The sequence below is a fragment of the Gorilla gorilla genome, chromosome 5 (genome assembly GCF_029281585.2).
Source record: "Gorilla gorilla gorilla isolate KB3781 chromosome 5, NHGRI_mGorGor1-v2.1_pri, whole genome shotgun sequence".
Lineage (NCBI taxonomy): Eukaryota > Metazoa > Chordata > Mammalia > Primates > Hominidae > Gorilla > Gorilla gorilla.
Genome location: NC_073229.2, coordinates 131713145 through 131736528, shown reverse-complemented (window position 1 = coordinate 131736528; position 23384 = coordinate 131713145). Strand labels below are relative to the sequence as shown.

General features: G+C 40.1%; 1 protein-coding gene across 2 annotated transcripts in view; it reads right to left on the bottom strand.

Annotated features, from left to right (window-relative positions):
* Nucleotides 1-23384, bottom strand: part of SOBP (sine oculis binding protein homolog) — a 145337-nt gene that overhangs the window by 81907 nt on the left and 40046 nt on the right. For both annotated transcript variants that reach the window (XM_055390716.2, XM_031012401.3), the window contains exon 4: nt 19944-20095. In XM_055390716.2, coding sequence (XP_055246691.1) covers nt 19944-20095 — 152 coding nt within the window. The remainder of the gene's footprint in view (nt 1-19943; nt 20096-23384) is intronic.

Genomic DNA, 23384 nt, shown 5'->3' with positions numbered 1-23384 from the left:
AACTGGGGAGGCGGAGGTTGCAGTAAGCCGAGACCACTGCACTCCAGCCTGGGCAACAGAGGGAGACTCCATCTCAAAAAAAAAAAAAATTAGCCGGGTGTAGTGGCGTGCACCTGTAGTCCCAGCTACTTGGGACGCTGAGGCAGGAGAATCACTTGAGCCCAGGAGGCAGAGGTTGCAGTGAGCCGAGATCGTGCCACTGCACTCAGGCCTGGGCAACACAGTGAGACTCTGTCTCTAAATAAAGAAATAAATAAATAAATAAATAAAGTAATAATAAGCCCATGAGTGGATTTCAGAAAGTCCATGAACCCCATGAAATTATGTGTGAAATTCTCTGTGCATGTGTATTCCCTGGAGACAGACTCCAATCTGAAGCTTTCTTCAGATTATCAAAGAAGGCCATGATTCAAACAGTTAAACTCCCAGCTCAGATAGTTTCCTTTCTCTTTTTTATTATTTATTTATTTATTTCAATAGGTTTTTGGGGAACAGGTGGTGTTTGGTTACATGAATAAGTTCTCAGGTTTATTCTCCACTCCACACCCACCCCATCTCTAATCTGGCTTTAAGTACCAAACTATTTAAATGGGGAAGCCTTAGCTATTATGTCTTCATCAGTCTACTATTTATTTATTTATTCATGGAGACAGGGTCTCACACTGTCTCCCAGGCTGGAGTACAGTGGTGTGATCATAGCTCACTGCAGTTTCTAACTCCTGGGTTCAAGTGATCCTCCCTGCTCAGCCTCCTAAGTAACTAGAACTACAGGTACACACCACCACCCCGATCAGTGGCTGACTTTAAAATAGAGTCAGCCACTCTTTCTACTTGGTAGCCAAGATGTTCTCCCATCAACTCCCCTGATGTTGGCCAATCCTTGTGAAGGATGTGCCTCGTGCCATGGTTAACAACACAGCTATGTGGAACAGGCCTGGAATTCATCTCATTTGACTGGAATGGAGAAGACCAGGCTGAACATGGTGAGAGTCTATCCCTCTATTCAACTCCTCCTCCCCTTTGGTCCAGGCTCAGAATGACAGTGAGAAGCTTCTTGGGAGGCTGCCCCTCCTCATTGTCTGGTCTTCCTCCACTCCCCCGGCTTTCCCACCCTTGGTCCTCCGCAACAACTCACCTCTGACTTCCTTTGCTTCATTTTCACCTGATACAACAGCTTCATATAGCACAGCTTAAAATTTGAGCATTCCCTTTTACTATCTGATCAATACACACATCACCTGCAGTTCTCCATCAAGACAAATGCATACTTAAATTATAAATGGAGCAGCCACTGGCCATTTTGTGATAAATATAACTCTGCTAAGAGAGCCCACAATGAAAGTTGAGCATAACTGATCATAGCTCAGTTTAACTTGGTGAAATTGCAGAGTTAAGGTCAAAGAGAATCCATCCAACGGTGAGAAATTGAAGGCCCCCAACCTACCATGATAATGATATTTCATACCAATATACGTATTTACCTACTATTTTCAAGCTTCTCAACTCCTCAGTAAATCCCAATCAACAATTTTTTTGTTATTGTTGTTGAGATGGAGTCTTGCTCTGATGCCCAGGCTGGAGTGCAGTGGTGTGATCTCAGCTCACTGAAACCTCCACCTCCTGGGTTCAAGCGATTCTCCTGCCTCAGCCTCCCGAGTAGCTGGGATTACAGGTGTGCGCCACCATGCCCAGCTAATTTTTGTATATTTAGTAGAGATGAGGTTTCACCATGTTGTTGAGGCTGGTATCGAACTCCTGACCCCAAGTGATCCACCTGCTTCAGCCTCCCAAAGTGCTGGGATTACAGGCATGAGCCACTGCACCCAGCCCCAGTCAACAATTTTTTAAATGAAATAAAACAGAAAATATCAGAGTGGATCACATAGGAAAATAAGTATGGTATTATTTCATGAAATTTTTATTTCAGTTTTAAATACATATGCCCTGTTTTGCGTATTCTAAAACCCAGATATTTCTCACATTTTAACACTTCTGAAATCATGATTCATTTTGCCCTTGTTTTTAGCCAGGTTGTAGCTGTGACATAATTGTATGAAAATCTTCATCAATACCTTCTGGCAAAATCAAGAAAACGCCATCATCAAAGTGACTTAGATTCTGTGAAACTGGTTATGAGTTTGTGTGTGTGTGTGTACTAAATTATAAAACAAATTTTTTACTACTGGTTCATAATAAATAAAAGCTTGAAAAAGAGCATACTAAGCCATTTTACAAAGTTATTATGTACACTTACTAAACATTGATATTCTAATCATAAAGGAGACCAGTTTCTATTGCTCTTCAGGCAACTGCAATTACAGCCTCCTCTTGTTACTGAGTTTAGAAACTTCATCAGAGCTGATATATCTGCTGTGGTAACCACCCCCCCACTAGATGTGTGGCCCCTGCAAGTCACTTAACTTCTCAGGGCCACAGTTTTCTCGGCCGTAGGAGGAGGATGTTGGAGAAGTTTTCTACCACCACTTTAAGGTTGCACAGTTCAGGAAATGTGCAGACACATATTAAACTCTTCACGTGCCTGTCAGTCTCTGCATTACTTTATCCATGAGCCCTGAGCCCTGTCTGTTAGATTCTCTGCTTCTTTGCCTCCTTTATCTCCTGAAGACTTCTTCATAAAACATCCCAAGGGCAAAATGATGTCAAAAATCCATTTTTAAAGTTATGTAGTATTGTTTCAAGCATTCCTACAAAGTCCGTGATATTTTAAAATGTTAAAGCACAACATGGGAATGACAGTAAGGGTTATGCATTGGTTTTTTAATGTGTGACATGTGGCGCTCTCATTCCTGACTCACATCTTTTTTGAGCCTCACCGTCCTTTTTTCTATCCATCCCATTTCCTGAATCTATATTTTGGTCTCTAAATTAGCATGTGCTCACTCATGCATAGAGCCTGGCCTCTGGGCTGGGTAAGTCACCCTGTGGTGCCTGGGTTCTTCTTACCCGCATCAGTTCCAGCATGTCTCACGTCATGTCATTTGTTTACTGGTTGCTCTCCCCATTCAACTGTGACAGCCTCAGAGGCAAGGACCTCTCTTTATTTATCTTTGTATCCCCAGCCACAGAACAATGCCCTTCATACTGCGGATGCTCAATATTGCTTGTTGAATAAATGCATAAGTGAATAAATGTGTGGCGTGAAGTCAACTTCCACACAAGCACAGGACAATTCAGACGCTCAAACAGACACTCTTCTGAGCAGAAACCACGTCTCAGATGTCTAATTTCCACGGCACCCAGCACTGAGACAAGTTCCATCCTCTGAGGACCTCACTGAGTTGCAGATTCATGTGCTTGTTTTACAGACACCAGTCTGTACCCAAATATGCATTCTTATGCTTCTCTCTGGCCTTTCACTACCCACACTATTCCAGTATCCTGGTCCAAGCCGAGAGTGGGTCAACTGTTCCTGTTAGCAGCTGCCCTGCAAGGGGGCTGAGTGACAGAAAGGATTATTTCAGCTTTAGGACTCAAGACCAAAATGGAAGCTGCCAACTTCCTTCCTGTCCCCACTGGTCTTCCAGATGTGGAGAGGAGGGACCCCATGGGTGCCAGGCTTCCCAGGAATGAGTAAGGCCCATCTCTCCATGTCTCCTCCCATGCACAGCTGGGTTAGAGTAACATGACCATAGCTTACCAGGCCCCTGGACATCCCTGGAGAGTGCAGGTGATAGGGGTTAACTATCACGGTTGTTTTGACATAGGTTTTCTCCAGTACATCACCCCATCTCCCTACACACATAGGGAGAAAGAAATTGAGGTCTATATCACCTTTACTTGCCCCTGATCAAACATTTAGCCAAATATCTAGGCCATGGAACATCAAACATCTCCTTATCCAGAGCTGAATTATGTGATCATAAAAAATTAAAAATTAACTGATACTTACTAAGTACTAAATGACTACATTAGAAATGTAAAAAAAAATGAGCAAAAGGGCTTGAATGAGGAGGGGAGCTGTACTTCTGGGGGAAAGGAAATATAAAGTTCTAACTCCATTTACTCTGGGGCACTTTAACTTTCTTCTTTCATCACATTTAATGCAAAATGACACCCTAAATGAAACCCCATAAGGCATCTAGGGTTTTTTTTTTTTCCTGAGTTTCTATTTAATTCTGGTTATTTTGATTTAAGCTTCTATAATCAATTTGTGCTTCAATAATACAAATAACTTCTATGAGCTCCACCCCAGTATAGGGCTTGGGAGTATGCCTCTTTATAATTAATTCTCTGGACTTATCTGGTTTTTTTTTGTTGTTTGTTTGTTTGTTTTTGAGATGACGTCTCACTCTGTTGCCCAGATTGGAGTGCTGTGGTGCGATCTTGGCTCACTGCAAGCTCCGCCTCCCGGGTTCACGCCATTCTCCTGTCTCAGCTTCCCTAGTAGCTGGGACTACAGGCACCTGCCACCATGCCCAGCTAATTTTTTTGTATTTTTAGTAGAGACAGGGTTTAACCATGTTAGCCAGATGGTCTCGATCTCCTGAACTCATGATCTGCCCGCCTCGGCCCCACAAAGTGCTGGGATTACAGGCGTGAGCCACTGCGCCCGGCCGGTTTATCTGTTTTTAATTCAACTTTTTTATTTATTTATTTATTTTTTAGAAATAAGGTCTTGCTCTGTCACCCAGGCTGGAGTGCAGTAGCACAATCACAGCTCACTGCAACCTCAAACTCCTGGCTCAAACAATTCTCCTACCTCAGCCTCCCTAGCAGCTGAGACTACAGGTGTGCACCATCACACCTGGCTGATTTTTTTTGTATTTTGTAGAAACAGAGTCTTGCTATGTTGTCCAGGCTGGTCACGAACTCCTGGCCTCAAGTGATCCTCCCACCTCAGCCTCCCAAAGTGCTGGTGTTACAGATGTGAGCCTTTGCACCCAGCCCTTAATTCACTCTTTAAGTCAACTTTGAATGTGCTGAAATTTGGGAGGTCAATATTCTTTTCTACTTATTAAACAATTCATGATAAAGAACGTTGAAAATTATATTATAGGTTGGCTGGGTGCGGTGGCTCACGCCTGTAATCCCAGCACTTTGGGAGGCCAAGGCGGGCGGATCACAAGGTCAGGAGATCGAGACCATCCTGGCTAACACAATGAAACCCCGTCTCTACTAAAAATACAAAAAATTAGCCAGGCATGGTGGCGGGCGCCTGTAGTCCCAGCTGCTCGGGAGGCTGAGGCAGGAACCCAGGAGGTGGAGCTTGCAGTGAGCCAAGATCACGCCACTGGCACTCCAGCGTGGGCAACAGAGCAAGACTCTGTCTCAAAAAAAAAAAACAAAAAGAAAACAGAAAAAGAAAATTATATTATTGGTACATGGTTTTCTCTGGTGCCAGTAGGCCATGAGATTGGGGATTCCTTTTGTTGTTGTTGGTAAGCAGTACCTTGACTTGATGTCAGATTTGAAGTTCTATTAGATTTACAGCAGTGGTGTCTGCTCCTTTACATTTGATTCACAAATCCCTCATACTCAATGAACTCTCAATGGTACCACTTTAACTAGAAGTAAAAAGTCATCAAACTAAATCATGGGACTGGGTTGTAAGTCTACCTTCTCTCCCTTCCATTCACCTGCAGTAGTCTAAATCACTCCTTCCCTGAAGCATGCCTTATCAGCTGTGCAGTGCAATAGAAGGGGGAAAATGTTTTCCCAACCCAGAAACCCATCAACTTGGACCCCGAAGCACGACATCTGAACACCTAACTGCAAGACCAGGAACAGCTCACAACTACTATCCATGATCATTAACAACCTGCCTGCATTTCCAGGGCTGCCTCCATGGATTAATATATGTACTATGTATTAAACCATCTGCCATGGAGTCTGACCTAGTCTTTCCCCATTGTGGCCAACTGCAAAGGTTACCCCTGAGTGTTAAGAGGCTGAGTACACTTTGATTACATTTACATTTACCAGTTCTTTAGTTTTATTATTAGTTCTTTTGTCCTCAACAATATACCTTTTCAGGCTTTTGTATCCCATATTTGTATAGCCTGCAGTATAATAAAAATACATTTAATCCTCTGTGTCAACTCTTTTAAAGTTCAGCGTTAGCCTTTTATAAAAATCAGGTTCAAGAAGAATGAACTACATGTTTCCTGTGAGAAGGGACATAGCTTGATTATCAGCATATTGTTTGACGTACTTTTGTCTGCTTTTAAAAATTGTCTTTAATGCAGTCAAACATTTAAACGTTAATTTTTTTACTCTAGGCAGGTAACACAATGAGCCCCCTACAGATGGGACCAAGTTCTCCTCTCTAGGGATGCTGAGAGTCAGCCCATATCAGGGACGTGAGGATTAAAACGTTTTGTTCCCTTGTGCTCGCTGATGGCTGAGTGAATGGAATAGCATCTGATGTCAGGTTACCTCATTATATGTATATATTTGTAAGGGTTTCTTTTTGGGCGGAGGGTAATTCTCTGTGGTTTTTCAAATGAAAGCAACTAAGAGAAAGTAGTGAGTGCTACCTCCTTCCTGTCATCTACTGCCAAATAAGCCATCAGTATTACCAAGTGACACTACTCCTAATATAAACCCCTGGGATGGTACACTATTAATTTCTCTACTCTGAGGAATATCATCCACTCCTTCCCCAGGTTCTTAATCCAAGGCTGGGCTTTATTCCTTGTCTTCAGTTGTTTATGTTCCTCAAGGGTCTCTTCAGGAGGAGTCAGCCAAACTCTAAATGAATCACTTGGATTTTTGAAAATCCAAACAACTTACCTTACTTTTTTGCAAGGCTATATTTGGTCGTTTTTATTTAGGTTTGTATCAAATGCTAACTCAAGACATAAATACTGTTTTTTGTTTGTTTTGTTTTGTTTTTCTCAAAGGAGCCTCCTCAAATAGTGACCCTGCAAACTTTGTACTGTTCTGTCATTCCTTAGAGTCTGGCTTTTCTCAAAATTATGATAATGGACACTCACCCATTTCAAATCCAGAGGCTTTCTGTGTGCACATGAGTGCAGGCACCAGCATGCTCATGGGAAGATACTTGGAGGACTGCATCCAGGATGCAGCAAAGCAGACCCTTGAGAGAGGCTGGATGCCCTTGCACCCCAGTGACTTCTCCACTCTCAAGTATACGTGCTATTTTTAATGCTATCAGCAACATCGTACTTTATTTCCTTCATATGTTTTGGACCCTCTGATTTACAGCACTTAAGCTTCTCAAATTTGCTTCAACTGATTTTCCTTAAAGATTCAAACCACTGTTTAAGTTGCAAAATATCCTTATAAAACCTGCTCTACATCACAGATTGATACAGGACAGGGAAGCTTCTCCCAATTGTCCATATACGGCATCTTTCTCTTACACTGCTTCCTAAGGTCCTTGGAGCACAGCTTCTGATATCCAATGTCCATGTGTACAGTCTTCACTATTTTTGGTTGCTTTCCGAAATGTCATCTGTGTGTCCTCTCCATTTCCCATTGGTCTTTAATACGTCTTCCAAATTTCCTGAGACGGATTTTTTACTTTCTAAAGGATGCCTTTTTAGTACTAATAAAACTTTCATACTTGTCTGCTTAATCATGCCAGCTTTACTGTCCCCTTTTTCCTTTTTGTTTTTGGCTCAGAGGTATATGAACCATCTGTGCCTCTAAAACAGTTTGCTTAAATAGCCTCCAGGCAGATTTTATGGTTTTTAAGTTTTTTACTTTAACCTTCAGCCTGCTGTTAGCCATTTTCAGCACAGTTTTAAAATCAGCCTCTTTTGGAAATGACTGTCATTATGTGTGGCTTTCAGGAGCTACTATAACTGGAGAGGAGGCTGCTGACTCCAGCTAAACTGGAGTCCCTGGTTCACAGTCACCTGAGGCAGGTAAAGGTGTAGCTAGCCTTATAAGGGTCATCTCTCCCATCTGGCATCTGAAGAGAGATTCAGATACCTCTCATTAGGAATATCCATGTCCACATCACCCAGGTAAGACCCAGGAAGATAAAATCTGAATTACTTACCTGCCTATTTATTTGTCACTACATTTCTATAGAGTTGTCATCATGACTTTAGGTACTAAAATTAGATGCGAGGCTGAAACAAAGAATACAAAGAAAGGGAGGAGAATCCCTTCCTTCCCGCCACACCATTGCACCACAAGAATCACCCTCTGTTGCCGTGCCAGCAAACATGCTGTTCTCTTTCCGTTTTATCACGATTGTCTTGCCTAGGGACCTGAGTGTCAATCAGCAGTTCTCTGTCCTGGAATTCATCATTACCCAAACTTTCTGTCTGCCCTTGCATTAACGTTAACGTAACTATATAGTTCTCTCTCTATATAACAAAACTATATCTCTTCACCACACCTAGTGGGGATGAGGGTGAGTATCTGCCCTTTCTGTGGCTCTTCCCAGCAAAAAGTGACTTATCTCATTTATCTTTCAACCACATTCATCAGACAGTAATTACACTATTCTCCTCTCTCAAATCAGTGCATTTTTGCCCAATCTTTTCTCTGCTGTCATTGTTGCTTTTCTAGTACATTTGATAGTTAAGAACACTTAAGCTCTTATAGTTATCAGTGTGATTATTACAGTATTATGATGTATTTATAAAATGCTTCTACCTTCAAGAGTTACAAGCTGTATACTCTCCGAAATGATTTAGTATTAATGTGCTAACTCTATAGTCCATGAAGCTGATCGAAAAGTCAGAGCAGGCAGAGGCCAGCAGGCAAGCAACGAATCCCCAAGGATTGGTAGAATGAATGAATGAATGAATTTGCAAACAAATGGATAAATGGGGTTATCATTCCAGGGAATATTTGTTTGTTCGATTGTTCTCTTGTTTGTGGGTAAAACACCATTCCTTCATAAAGAACATGAAATTAGCAAAGAAAGCGCATACCAATGCCAAAATTAGAAATCACACTGTGGTGTCCTCAGCCCAATAAGCTCTTCCTTCTCTCTTTCCTTACTTAACACCTCTTTATCCTTCAGATTTCAGTGCTAGCCCCACTTACTCAGGGAAGCTTCAAGATCTTCTGACAAGTCAACTCACCCTGATAAAGGTTCTCATGGGACTGTGCCCAATACTATCATGGCACTTGCCACAGTGATGACTTCACATTTCCGTTATTATTTAAATAAACATCTGTCCCTCAATGGACTATAAGCTTCATGAGGGCAAGGACCAGGTTTTGTTGGCCACTGCAACTCCCACAGTTACTGTTCAACAAATATTTGTTGAATGCATAAATAAATAGATTAATTAATAATGGTGAAAGCTGCAGTCTTCAAGACTTCTACTCCTTTGGCCACCTGAACTTGAAGCATTTAGCCTCAGACTGTGTCACAATTCTTCTGAACACTTCTCTTTTCCTTCTGTTTAGCAGACACAGTTTTCAGCCACAAAGAAAGTAGCTTCAGTGTGTGGACCAGCTAACTCTTGATGGGTAACAGCAGCCTCATCCCATCAGACTTCTACTCCAAAGCATCTAGCTCCCCACATCCAATACAGTCCTTGGCCAGCCTCTCCTAGGCCACTTACACTGAGGAAACTATATTCTGAGCTATCTGCTGCTGTAATGGCACTACTGTTCCTATTTATAAATGGGAATAACAGCTAACCACAATCCCTTTGTTTTAGTTCTGTGCAATCTCATGTTCTAAAGTCTGAAAAGAGTGGAAATAGTGATCACATCAGTCCTGATACTAGAGCCAATGTTCTAATAATCAGGTTTCTCAAAACAGCTGGTGCTGGGTAGAAGAGGTGGTTCATCTAAGGACCCTATGATGATGGCTAACCACATTTTTATCTTTCAATCCACTTTGGATTATTTTTCCCACATGTCAAGGGTAGACAGGCATGACACATCCATCGTATAAAGAATTCAGCCTCATGAATTAACCTCAGGAGATCATCTCTCTTTCTCTCTAGATGGCATTTGCTGGCATCTCCCATCAGCCATCACTCTGGTCCCCTCCCTAACAGTTCCCTGACTTTCATTCTGGTAGCTACCCCTCCCCATGCTGCCCATGGGCTTCAGAGGAAAATGAGCTCAACCTGAATTTCAGAGGGAAGCCCTGATTGGTTCATGCTAGACATTCCATTGCTCTCTCTCGTCATAGCCTGCCCCCCCAATTCAGGTATGAGCATGTAATGTAGGCATAGACAATGAGTATGAATTTCAAGACTCTTTTTTTGGAATGCTAGGCCAGAGACTGATTCCAGAGGATGTCAACAAGAAAGTGTGTAGTCCTGATTGCTGCTAGCAGCTGTCCCATGACCACTGGGGAGCTTGCCATGAAATGTGGCCAACACTGTACATGGAAGAATACAGAGATGGAAAGAAATGGGACTGTGATAAGACCACTGTGCTGCTGAATCAACCTGCCCCAAAGTACATACTAGCTTGGGACTTTATAACTCCAAATGATATCTTTTATTGTTGAGGTCTTCTGTTACTTGTATTAAAAATCCTGACACACCCTACAAGTAATCACCAGACTATACCTACTCTCAGAATAAAGCTGACATCAAAATAATCCCTTTACCCAAAGATGGTCCCTTCAAGATTACCATCTCTTTACCATAATGCTACCTCTAAGGCTAGAGCTTGAGAAGGCCCGTGGATGCTGTAGGTCTCTCAGAGCAAGAGTTAGATTCTGTATGGAGCTTGCCTTCTGAGGCCCTAACCTCTCTATCGGGTTGGGGACAAGCCCCACCTGCCCTACAGAAAGAAAATCGCTGTGTCAGAACACTTACCCAACAGCATCCCTCCCTGGTGCCTTTCCTCCCACACCTTGCCCAAAAAAAAAAAAAAAACAAAACACACACACACACAAAAAACACACACACAAAAAACTAAATTGGTTCAACACACTTTTGCTACTGGGAAATGTTTCATAACTACTAATGAATAATTCAGTGAATAAGATATTTTTAGTTTTCTATTGCCAGACACACCCAACTTTGATGTGAATGCTGTTGCCTTTCTTACTCTTCAAATCCCCCTTGCATACGGGATCCTGAATGTGTTACTTCCTTCACAGAGGCCCAATCAACAACAAAAATCAGATCATATCACCCATCCTGCTCAACAGCTTCCAATAGCTGCCATCACACTTAGAATGAACTCCAAACTACTGCCTCTCCAGCCTACGTCATTTGGCTTCTCACCACCTTGATCATTCCGCTCCAGACATCTGTACTTCTTGCTGCTGTTCAAAAATGCCAAGACTGTTCCTGCCTGAGGACCTCTGTTTCTCACTTACTCCCCCTTCTCCACAGGACACTCTGCTGCCAGCTCCTCACACACAACTAGCTCCGTCACTTCCTTCTGTCCCCAGCACACGTCACCTCCTCAAAAATAACTCCTGTGATCCTCAGATATGAAACAGCAGCCCTTCACTAGCCTTCTCCCTCACTCTGCTTTCTATTATAGCACTTTTTCCTATCTGAAATCATATTACAAAGATATGTTTAAGCCTGTATATATCATCTATCTCCCCCGCTAGAGTGTAAGTCCCTTTAAGACAGGGACTTTTTCTCTTGTTCAAAAGTCTACCCACCAAGACTAAAACATGCTTAGTGCCGTATACAGGCTCAATATATCTTTTTATTTTATTTTTTAAAGAATGAATGGATGATTAAATAACAAGATTTTTTTTTAAGTGTGGCTAAAAACAAAAAGCTGTAGGGAGGTACTTATCTCCTGTTGGGCAAATTCCCCTTTTTCTTTGTTATCAACTTATATTGCTCCACTTATGAAACATACAATCCTACAGTTTATCACAGAAAGTGTCACATCCTTCAAAGATTCTCCTTATAACAAAGATTTAGATGTGCAGTTATAAAAATGCTCACCATATTTTAAATAATATGAAATCATTCTATCAAAACAGATTATAAGATAACATATCATTTATGAGATCCACATAAAAATCACTGCTTTACCATGGAATGTCTGGCAAAAGGCCAGCGAAAATTTGCAGTCATAATATCTCAAAATTCCTATTATCCATTGAGCCTCCAAAATATAGCTATTGGAGTGGGAGTGGGATTAATTAATGCTAATTAGCTAATCAAGAAAGTTAAACATTAAGAAAGTTTAAATTTCTGTGACAAAAATCAGATGCAAAATCTTTGAATTACGTCATAACTTCTACTATTTCGATGGAAAAATAATCATTTCAAAGTCAAGGCACTTGTTTTTCTACAATCAAAGGTGGTTAAATACCTTTAAATACATTTCAACATATTTATGAAGGAATTATCCTACATGCCTCCAAAGCTCTCTCATAAATCAGTATAATGTTTCCAAAGCACATTTGGAAGTACAAAATTCATATCTACTAACTATATTTTCCTCTATTCGAAGATGAATTAAGCAGAAAATACATTAATGTCTGAATTTATAATAGGAGTGGTTAACCCTCAACCACAGCAAACTAATGAGGAATATTTTACCATGGAAAAATTAATCAGGGCTCTCCAACACTATGCAATTTGACATTTTGAGGACTTAATCAGGAATGGATTTTATTCCGCTATTTACTTTTCATCATGGGGATGACTTACAAAGACACTACCTGTTAGAACAAATATAATTCTTGAGCTTAATCTTGTCACTTTAAAGAAATTTATTTTAAATAATATTCCATAGTTTAAAAATAGTCCTCGCAGAAGCAACATTACTAAGATTATGTCATTTCTGGGCCAAATTCAGCTCTCAAACATTGAGCAAGTATCAACATAGACACAGTGAGCCTCAGAAACTGAATGTGACTAAACCTCTGTTAGCAATGAGACAACACAACTTCTGGGAGGTTGTGACTTCTGGACATGGACTTCCATCCCCAGCCATCGATTATCACTATCTTTGTTAAAGACTACAGGAGTTTCATTTAACTAGAGTGCTCAGTAAATTGCAGCAGAGTTCAAGCATCTTTATGGATTCATTAAACCATTGATCTGCCTCACAGAGCTTGTAGCAGAGCCCAGCTCTGGCCCACAGCCTGTGTTTACAGAGAATGCAATAGACTGATGTTTGTAACCTCCAAAGGCAGTCTGTCAGTAGACATTAGATTCCACTGTGTGCACAGCCACCCTAAGAGTGGATTGTAACATAGGGAATTTCCCATTCTTAGTCTCAACTGCTGGGACAGAAATGAAGTGACCATCTGTAGCAAGATTTTCTTTATTCCATTCTAATCTGTGATAATATAAACAAAGAGCAAAGAGCCCAAGGAACAAAGAATTACATATGGCTTGGCCAGTTCACACTTCTGTTTATGTGTACATAAGCTATCCAGAGGTATTGAAATGGAGGAGAAATTAAGATAATCACAGGCATGCCTATAGCTTGGATCCCCCATGGGGCCTCTCGAGTATATTAGGCATTGTGACCAGACATTTCAAAGGTGTACAAGAAAAATTCAGGACTTAATCTACTACCTTAAAATATCTCAAGGCAAGCCACCTGCCCTTTTATGCCTGCACTTATTCAGATACTTAACATTTTTAACAAAGCACTGAATCAACAGAGTATAACTACTATTCCAGGAAAAAGAATAATCATTATCTCTTGGTTTCTCAGGACAGTTCACCAAGCATTCTCAGAACCTTCTCCCTCCTCTGGTTTTTATTAATAAGGTCTCACAACACCTTCCTTTTTAAGTCAGGCACAAAGAGTAACTTTGTGCTGAATGCAGCTTATGATCAGAGAATCACATCAAAATGACCTGTAAGATAATTCTTTAAATGCTCATTCTTCAGATAAAGCTGAACACTGTTAGTGGCAAGGTGAGAGAGTTGGAAATGTAAGTGTCTGGATCAATAAGGAGAATGTTCGTCCCAAATAAATAGATCCCTTCCTGATCATTTGTTTCACTGAACTGCCCACTGCCCAAACAGACAGTCAGACTATGAACTCCAAACACGCACATTCATCACTCTGCAGAAGCAGTCACCAGAACACAATGTGGCTGATGCAATCTGACACTGTGGTTAATGTTAAAAGGGAGCGTGCCTTTTAGATGGATTGGATAATTACCAGCAGTTCCGATGAGAAAAAACTTGATTTAAGTGAACAGCATTAGCCGTCACCAGAAGGATGGCCAGAGATGTACTATGTCTGAAAATTAACATTCCAGCATATACGTCAATAGCACTGTGTATTGATCCCCAGGTGACCGGATTCTGATTTATGAAAAACTCCCTCTCTTCCTTCCGCTCACTGAAAAATGTTGAACACAGACTGGGGCTTGAAGCTATTTCGAGTTTTCATCAACTCTTCACATTTAATCTAAAATATCTAATGTTATTCAGAAACTGATGTCCATTCTGGCTAAAGGGTTAGAATTATTGCTGTTTCCTTCACAGTCTCCTAACATGTGGCTCATTAAAAACTAGAAGTGGTTGCTGTTCCTTTCAGTACAAACCCACTTGCCCCATGCTGTGTTCCAGGTATCCCTCAGACCAGAGTTTCTCAAGTGGTTTTCAAGTGTTTTGGTGAACATGAGGTCACATGCCTCTCCCCAAGCTTCTGATGGCTTTCTAGAGTACTATGTCCCACTCTGTCTGCAGAACCTCTGCCTTGGAACACTTCGCAGCTCTCCTCAAGAGCCTGTGTGTCACTTTAAATGGACCTACACTTTACTTCACTAGCCAGAACTTTCCTGCTCTAACCCTACTCCCAAATGTGTTTCCAAGGACTGACGTTTACCCCTCCTCTGTGATTGCTTTTTCCAGCCTCTCATTTGCAGCAGCTCATCAATATTCCATTCTGTAGTTCAAAATACAAGACAATAAGAAATATTTGGGTTTGCTGTTCTTTTCCCCAGAGCTTTCTGAGAACACCCATTTGCTATGACCAAAAGGGAGCTCAGCCACTGGCCTGCAGACTAAAACCCTGGGAGGAGAAGCCACTATACACATGAGGCAGTGGATAGGCTTATAGCACAGTACTAAGGAACACTGCAAAACCAAGCAATCATCCTGCAGGCCAGGGTGCAGCTGGACAGATTCAGGAGGCTCACTGGTGGCTGTTAAAACCAAGGGAATCCACAGGAAGAACCCTGGGGCTCCCCAGGTGCATTTACTGGTGGGCCAAAGATATTTGCCAGCAACTGGCAAAAGCAAGTATGTGGCCTGAGCTTCAGGTGGTCAGGGGACATTAATTGCAAGTAATTTCTTAATGTCCTTCTCCAAGCCTTCATGAATGATAGCCATTTTGCAAATTAAATCTTGCAGGTATTTAAAGGAAAAAGAGTAGACAGGTTAATCACTAGATTAACAGGGCAATTGTTACACATTTCTTCTGTACTACTTGGTTCTATAATTAAGTCTGAAACTGAGAAATCTTTCCAAGGATATATTCAACTTTAATAAAAAGACAAATGGACTATGTCTAAATAAAATATAACTCCAAATAACATGATGATACATGCTAATTAGAGATGGGTTCTTCCAAAAGAAATGTCTTCTAAGAGATCGCTATATAACCAAGAATATAGTTTGAAAGTAAAAGAAATGCCAATAATACAATATTCTCCTCCTTGAATATTTATGTTATTATTATAATGATTGTTAGGAAATCTTAATGGCATCATTTGCAAATGTTGTTTCTGTCTATATAATCTTTTTCTTTTTAATGCATCCTTATCCTCATCTCTGAGCCACATTGGTTTCTTCCCACTATGGTCTGCTGGGGAACCACAATATTATGATATTGAAGAAGTATTTCGATCTTTTTTTTTTTTTTTTTGAGATAGGGTCTTGCTCTGTTGCCCAGGAAGGAGTACAATGGCACAGTCATGGCTCACTGCAGCCCCAGCCTCCTGGGCTAAGCAATCCTCCCACCTCAGCCTCCTGAGTAACTGGGACTACAGGTGAGCACCATCACAGCCAGCTAATTTTTGTATGGTTTGTAGAGACAGGGTCTCGCTCTATTGCTCAGGCTGGTCTTCAACTCCTGGGCTCAAGCAATCCTCCTACCTCCACCTCTCAAAGTGCTGGGATTACAGGCACGAGCCATGGCGCCCGGCCTTTCAAATTAGAAAAAACTAGAACAAGGAAGCAAAACTTTGGTGCTCTTAGGAATTTGTGTTTACTTGTAAATTATCAACATTCCGAATCCATAAAGAACACTAAAAACTTGAGATCCGAACAAGAAAAGTAAACAATCATCCTTTACATTGCCTGCAGTGGCCATTTGTCTTGACTTTTAATTTCCTTCTTGATTTTTGGATATTAGTTTGGACAATAAGATATTTCCCATGTAAAAGGAAAGAGATCAAACACAGGCCATTTGGAAGTGACTAACATTTGTGGTCTTGTTTGTTACTTCTTTTTAGAGGGATAATGGTTACAAGACATTACTCCCTTAGGAAAGAGTATTTTTACGTGTGCATTACTATGCAAAGTAAAACTGGTGTTAGCAAGTTGGACTAAATGTTTTCACAAGAGTGCAAAATCACTAAGGAGTGTCTGCAACTTTCCAATTCCTAGATGAATTACAAGGACAGAAATGCTCTCAAGTCCAAAAATGGGCTGGGAAAAGAGTGAGCTATTAGTTCCCTGAAAAGTCTCCAATACATGAAATAATGAGATTGACATCCCATTGTCCATACAATGCCCACAGACTACATAAGTATTTTTCTTACCCGTTGTTTCAAAAACTTTTAAGCCAGCAAATAAGCCTTCGGGGATAAGGACCCTACAACATATATTATGAATTAACACTATCCACTTCCTAGAGCCAACATTCTGAAATGTGTAAACTAGTAGTTAGAGTCCTTAAGTGAATACAGCTGTGATTCATGGTCCTCTCCTGGCAGTGTTGAGTAGAAGTATTTTGAAGAAAGCCTAATATTCGTAGCAATCCAGACAACTCTTCAAATAAAAATTTAAATTCAGTTAAAAATATAACCTATATACTATATAGGTTAACCTGGCTTCAATCCATCCCACCTTATTGCATAGTGACAGTCTGTGAGAGATGTATGTGACACTTTCAACCCACCCCACTAAACAGAGAAACCCAAAGAGAAATGAAGGATTGAGAGGCAAAAGAAATTTAAAGAGCCCATTTTCAGTGGGCCATCATTTTGAGAGTTGGGTTATTTTTGTCCTTGTTTTCAGCAGCAAATCAATTCCTGACTCTACACCCAAGCGTGTGTGAAGAGAAATGCACAGAGACCACAAGCACAGCTGTCCAATTTACATTCACAAATGCAGGTGTTGCTCAGACACAAAACAGAGGTCAGCTGAATACTGCTCCTAATTAGCTACCTTTTCTACTAGGATTTTTCTTTGTAAAGTTATGCATGCAATTTGGGTTCAACTTAGAGACCATTTTTAGATCCCACCATGCTAACCAGCAAGAAGCGGGCTGTCATTATAAAGCATAATTTACAGCACAGTTAATTTTATGTTTTTTTAAGTCTACACTATACCTAAGGCAAAATTCTGTTCTGCACACACATACATTATTCACTCTGTTTTCTATCCACTTCTCAAAACTTAAAAAAGGTAGAATTTAGCCAGAAAAAAAATCTGTTACGTAGGAATGGGAAGAATTTTGCCCTTTTTCTAAGATTAAGAAAGTCCACAATTTAATTAACAAGGACTAAGGACTCTGTTAAATGATACAAGAAGAGAAGTAGCTATTTGCTATTGTCTTCAGTACGGAACACCCAGGGGCTTATTACAAGCAGTTCTTAGAAATGGCAGGATGGAGACTGGTATCTAATACAATCCATTAGGAAACCCAAGCCCTAAATGAAATGACCACAAAATCCTATCAGTTAACAGAAATGCAGCAGCTGTACATGTTTATTGTAAGACAATATAATATTGTAACAGAGATAACACTCTTTAAAATCAAAAAAAAAAAGAAGCCAGCAAATGATATGACTAGTTTATTTCTCTATTTGGAAAAAAAAAAAACACACACACACACACACAAGAAGGCATAGCACGTCAGAGCTTTGGGATATATAAGGAAGGACGAAGACTGCAGAGAAGGGAGGAATTGTTTGTACACTAACAGACAACTGGGATCAGCTGGCAAAGTCACTGGCTAAACACCAAACTGCTGCAACTTCCAGGTTTAGCAAGATGTTCAAAGACATACCCCAATAACTCCTGGTAGAAAGTGAAATGTGATGGTCCTTCTCCCACTGCTGACTTTACCTGCTGTAAGTATTTCAAATGCTAATTCCTATCCTGGCTCCCAGTTACCCATTTTTCAAAAATGTACCCTATGAAAGTTTAAATTCAGTTTGACCTTAAACTTTATAATGATGTAAACAATATAGATATAGATATGGTATTCTGGAGTGTTTTTCCAAATGGAATCAGGTGCCTTTCTTCAAAGGCTCACTATAAAATACAGTTTGCAAAATATAACATGTATCACCAGGATTGTGACAAATCCATCTTGCTTGATTTTAGTCCCTACAGGCAGCCCATCAAGATTCAGACCCATAACCCTTCAGAATTATAGAAAGACAAAAAGCCCTGTTCTATAGCCATCTTCTGGGATGGAATGCAAAGTATTTTGTTGTGGTAAGTAGGGCTTTGAAGAAGAAAGCACTGGGCCCACTCCTGGGTTTGTTACTCCAGTGCTCGGCATTCAAAACGGGAGCCCCGGGGTCTCGGAGATCATTTTAATCCCCCTATATTAAAACAAAACGTGTCTCCCGTGCATCGTTCTTCCCACCCTCCTCCCCAGATTCACTGGCTCCTCCCAGGGGAAAGTGAACTTGACTGCTGACAGTCCCAAAAGAATTCCAAACAATTTCCTTACTTGCCTCTCTGTTTCAGTGAAGATTATGAGCCTAACTCTTAGAGACTGCTACTAAAATTCCACCCTGCTGAATTCTGCAGCCTAATTCTTTTGGCATTATGTTTTTTGGCAGAATGAATGTGACCCAAATTTTCAGGAGATAATTTGCTGCAACAGTGCCTGCAATGCAGTGAGCCCATAATTAGCATTTCAGGATTGCAAATATCACACTTTTGGAAAAATAATAATTGTTTGCTTCAAGAAAGAACAGATTTGGATCTTGTATTATAGAAATGGAAACAACAAAATGTGGACAATTTTAGTAAAGATTTTATGAATTGAGGAAGCTTTACATATCAATGGAAAATAATTGAGGACTAGCAAGTTACCGCAGTAGTTGGTGGCAAAGGCTACAGCAGTTCTTTAAGGATTCAGAAAATAGTTGTATGCATGTGCGTGTGATTGTAAAAACATCATGCATTCCATTTCCCATCCATGGTGGCTAACACTATTCAAAAAGGACATTTTCAGACCTGGGATGTCTTCAAAACAAAACAAAAAAAAATTCTAACGATGGCTGTTCCTGTGTTTACCCACCACGCTTCTCACAAATGCTTGGCTGTGTGAGCAATGTTGTTTCACGTATTCATGATTTCATCTTTTCTCAATATCAATCAGCTTTAACATAAGATGTCAAGAGAGACTTGACATTTTTCTTGACAAGAACTCGTGGGCCAGATTTTGAAAAGAGCAATAGCAGTATTTCCACTGGGTACAAGAATTAAACTAAGTGGGCTAAAACTTTCTGGCCATGCTTTTGTGGCTAATTACTTGGCTTTTATAAGAAATATCTACCACTTATCTTTCATGTACTCAGAGTGCAGTCTGCACTCTACTGCTGGAAAGACACTGGCCATGAGGATACCAGCTGTGATCACAGTGTCCTCATCAGATTCATTCACCCTCTCAGAACACAAACACTAAGCCAAGAGAAACACATTAGAAGGGGATTCCTTATTCCAAAAGGTTAAGCATGACACAAAAGGGGAATCAACAAAACAGAGAGAATAAAAATATAAAAGTAAAAGGTGCGCAGTGTTTTCCGCTAGAAGCTATGAGGCACATGCGCGTGTGGGCTGGTGAGGCCTGTGGGGGGCCGCCTCTCTCTCCGGTGCTCTTACCTTATTTCTCTTGAAGTAGGCTCGTCGGCAGGCCGCAAAGCACTTCTCGCTGCAGAAGCTTTTCACCTCACTTCCCATACTCAGGGAATAGCGCTTGATTCCCACTTTCTGGCACCAGGCACACATTATTTGTACATTTGACACATCATCTTCTATAATAAAAGTATAAGAAAAATGTTCATATCAGAAGCAAACATCCCTTCAAATTTAGACACACCCTGAACCTGACAGAGCTACCCGGGCCTGATTTTAGTTTCTGGACCTTGGAGGAGAAGTGCTTTTTCTTTCTCTCTCTCTCTCTTTTTTTTTTTTTTTTTTTGGCTCCTAAGTTTCCAAAAGACATTTACTTAAAAACCAGAGCATGACTGCAGAGCCACAAGGGCTCCTAGGGCTTCTTAGCCTGGTTTAAAAAAAAAAAAAAAAAAAAAAAAAAAAAGCTTCATCTGCCTAGTTAAACCAGCCCCAGTACTAACGAAGCTTGTAAAATAACCCATTTCTTCAAAGGTCCTGTGAAAGCCTGCAGGATCTGCACTGGGTGGGACAATTTGTAGGGTGCTAACTTACAAACGGAACACCCTCATGTGAACCTTGACCAGGCGCCAGACTCAACCATGGCATGTTCCCTATTACTGTTAAATGATATGTGCTATTGTTTACTCTTGCAATGTAATAATTCCTAAGCAATGCGTTTAGTCAAAAAAGGAAAGATGTGCGTGGCCAGACTCTGGCAATGGAAAGGGAGAAGCCTGCTTGCTGAACAGACTCTGACAATGCAGCCTTCCGGCAATGGTGTCCTAAGGGAGATGCAGGCCTGATTGAAATTCTCCTCCATGTGATGTGGTTCATGGGCCCTGGATGGAGGGATGGTAATCGGAATGTCAGATCATTCTCAGCCAGATTGGTGGTCCTCCCAGCCCTTCATGTCATGTCATGGGGTTGCTCAGAATGAATTTAGGTGGTTTGCAAATATTTCCATTATTTAAATTGTATTTCTTTTCCTTTGTATGAGAAGAAAACAAATTTAACTAGCATAATGAGCCCATGATATCACAAATACTACTGCTTAAAACAAAGGATTTTAAACTGAGTCAATTAGTAAAATATATTCAGTAAATCATAGTGCAGGTGGTCAGAAGTTATGACAAACATTATGATGGTGATATTCAGGTCTGGGAAAAACTGGCCTCTGAGGGGTGGGTGGGGGTGAATAAAAGGAAACTTTAAGTAGACACCTAAGTAATATTTCCTTGTTGCCTCTTAACAGCTTTTGCTACATCTTGAGTTTTCTCTGTCCTCCCAATTGATAGTGACTGTGTGTGTGTGTGTGGTGTGTGTGTGTGTGTGTGTGTGAGAGAGAGAGAGACTGATTGCCACATCTCTTCTTCCTTTACGGAATTTTTTTTTATTAACCCACATTCATGCTCCAGACATCAATGGTAATCACAAAATCCCCAACAAGCACTTGTATAGTGTTGTCTGATTTCTGGATAAAATCCCCCAAAGACTAATTGCTAAGCAAGGCCTGGTCCATGAGTTGTTGACATATTCAGGGTTCACAGAGTCTGTCATGCAATCATTTCATTTCCAGGGAAAAGATTTGGTTTGAGGCAGTGTGGTCATCAGCCTGCAAAATTAGAAGCAAACTAATTTGTAGTGCAGAGATATGGCTTTTTTCCCCGAGTATCACCACTCAGAACTATGTGCAGCATTTTATTTACCTCAATGGAATAAATATTGCCATTTTAATGACCTTTTAGTATTTCACAAATTACATATTGTGATCTATTGTTATCAAGTGAGATAGTATAAAAAATGACCTTTGATGTCAGTCCAACATTTTTTATAACTTTCTTTAAATGGTATAATATGAAATCAAATGTCAAACAATTACTGTATTTAATAATTTGTTCTATTCAAAGCAAGCTTTTTGATATTTCAGGAATATCCTTAACAAAACAAAATTTAAAAATAAATAAATAAAAGCAAGCTTTTATTTATATTTTACATGATCTCTAATATGGCATCTCTCTACATATGAACATTTTACATGGTATGAAAAATTAGCAAAGCTTTATAATTTACCTTGGTGTATGGAGGAGTTTTCTTAGATTAGAAAGAGCATATATTTTAAGATAATCACCTATCTTTACTAAACTAGATAGCAACTAATAGTTTCTATTTTTCCCAATTGATAAGATACTTTAAAATCTTAAATTCCTGAAAAAGAAGATACAGCAGAATTCTCATAAATTATCCACTGGCAGTAAGCTTGATTCTGGTGAAATCTGTAAGGAAAAAAATTTATGTGGGAAATCACCTGGCCTCACAGTTTAATGAGGAGACCCCACTTCCCAAGGAGCCATTTTAGAACATGCATTAGGTCCCCCTCATTATTTCTTCCTTTAAATAATCTGATTTTGGAAACAAAGCATAAAACTGTTTAAGTCCTAGATCTTCAGCTATAATGGACCAACACTGAGATGAGAAAGAATAGAGTGCAAAGCTATTCACAAGGCCAGGCGCTTAGCTTGCAGCTTGGACCTGGCCTGAAGGAATGATGCTTGAGGCCAAAGGGCAGCTCCGGGGTCTTTCTCAAGCTTCAATCCATCATCACCAGACAGACCCACTTGTCATTTTTTAAAGGGAGGCAAGAATACTTTCTTACAAATGACCTAACAAATAAACGAACAAAAAGGTAGAATTTTAAAACAGATTATTTCTTATAAATCATTCTTACTACAAAGCAACAATATGAGATGAGACCAAATACATTGTGCACTTTTATATCTGGCTGCTGGAAAAACTTCTAGAATGATGGTTAGCATCTGCCTTGTTAAATAAGTCGACGCTCCCCGCAGTTTTTCGTACAACTCCATTTCATAAAGGTATATGCTTTGGGAAAAGCCCATCAGATTTCTCCTTTTCTAGTATTAAACTGTTATCAGCAGCTAATGATCCAAAGAACAGTCTGATAATTGGGTTATTCAAAAAATTTAAAAAACATTTTCCGATATTTCAGGCATTCTAGATTTATAAAAGTCTTTTATATTAGTAACAGATTTTAGAAACTAATAAAGAACTGTGATTATCTAAATTAATATTGTCAGCCAAACTATAGTTCAAAATTCTGTCATCAGACATGAGATGGTATCCCCATCTTATGACTGCACCCCTAGAAAAGTGAACGCTTCTTAAGTGGTTAAAGTCAAAAGGATCAGTCCACTTCAACACCTGCATCTCTTTCTACCTGAAACACGGAAATGAAATGCATGCTTTACAATAAACATGGAAATGAAATGCATGCTTTACAATGGCAAAATAGAAGGTTTCAGCACTTTAACTTTTCTAACTTGATCTGCTTTAAATTTTTTTTTCTATTTAAAAAAATATTTCTTCAAGCTAGGGAAAACCTAATTACCTGTCTTACATTTTGGCTAACGG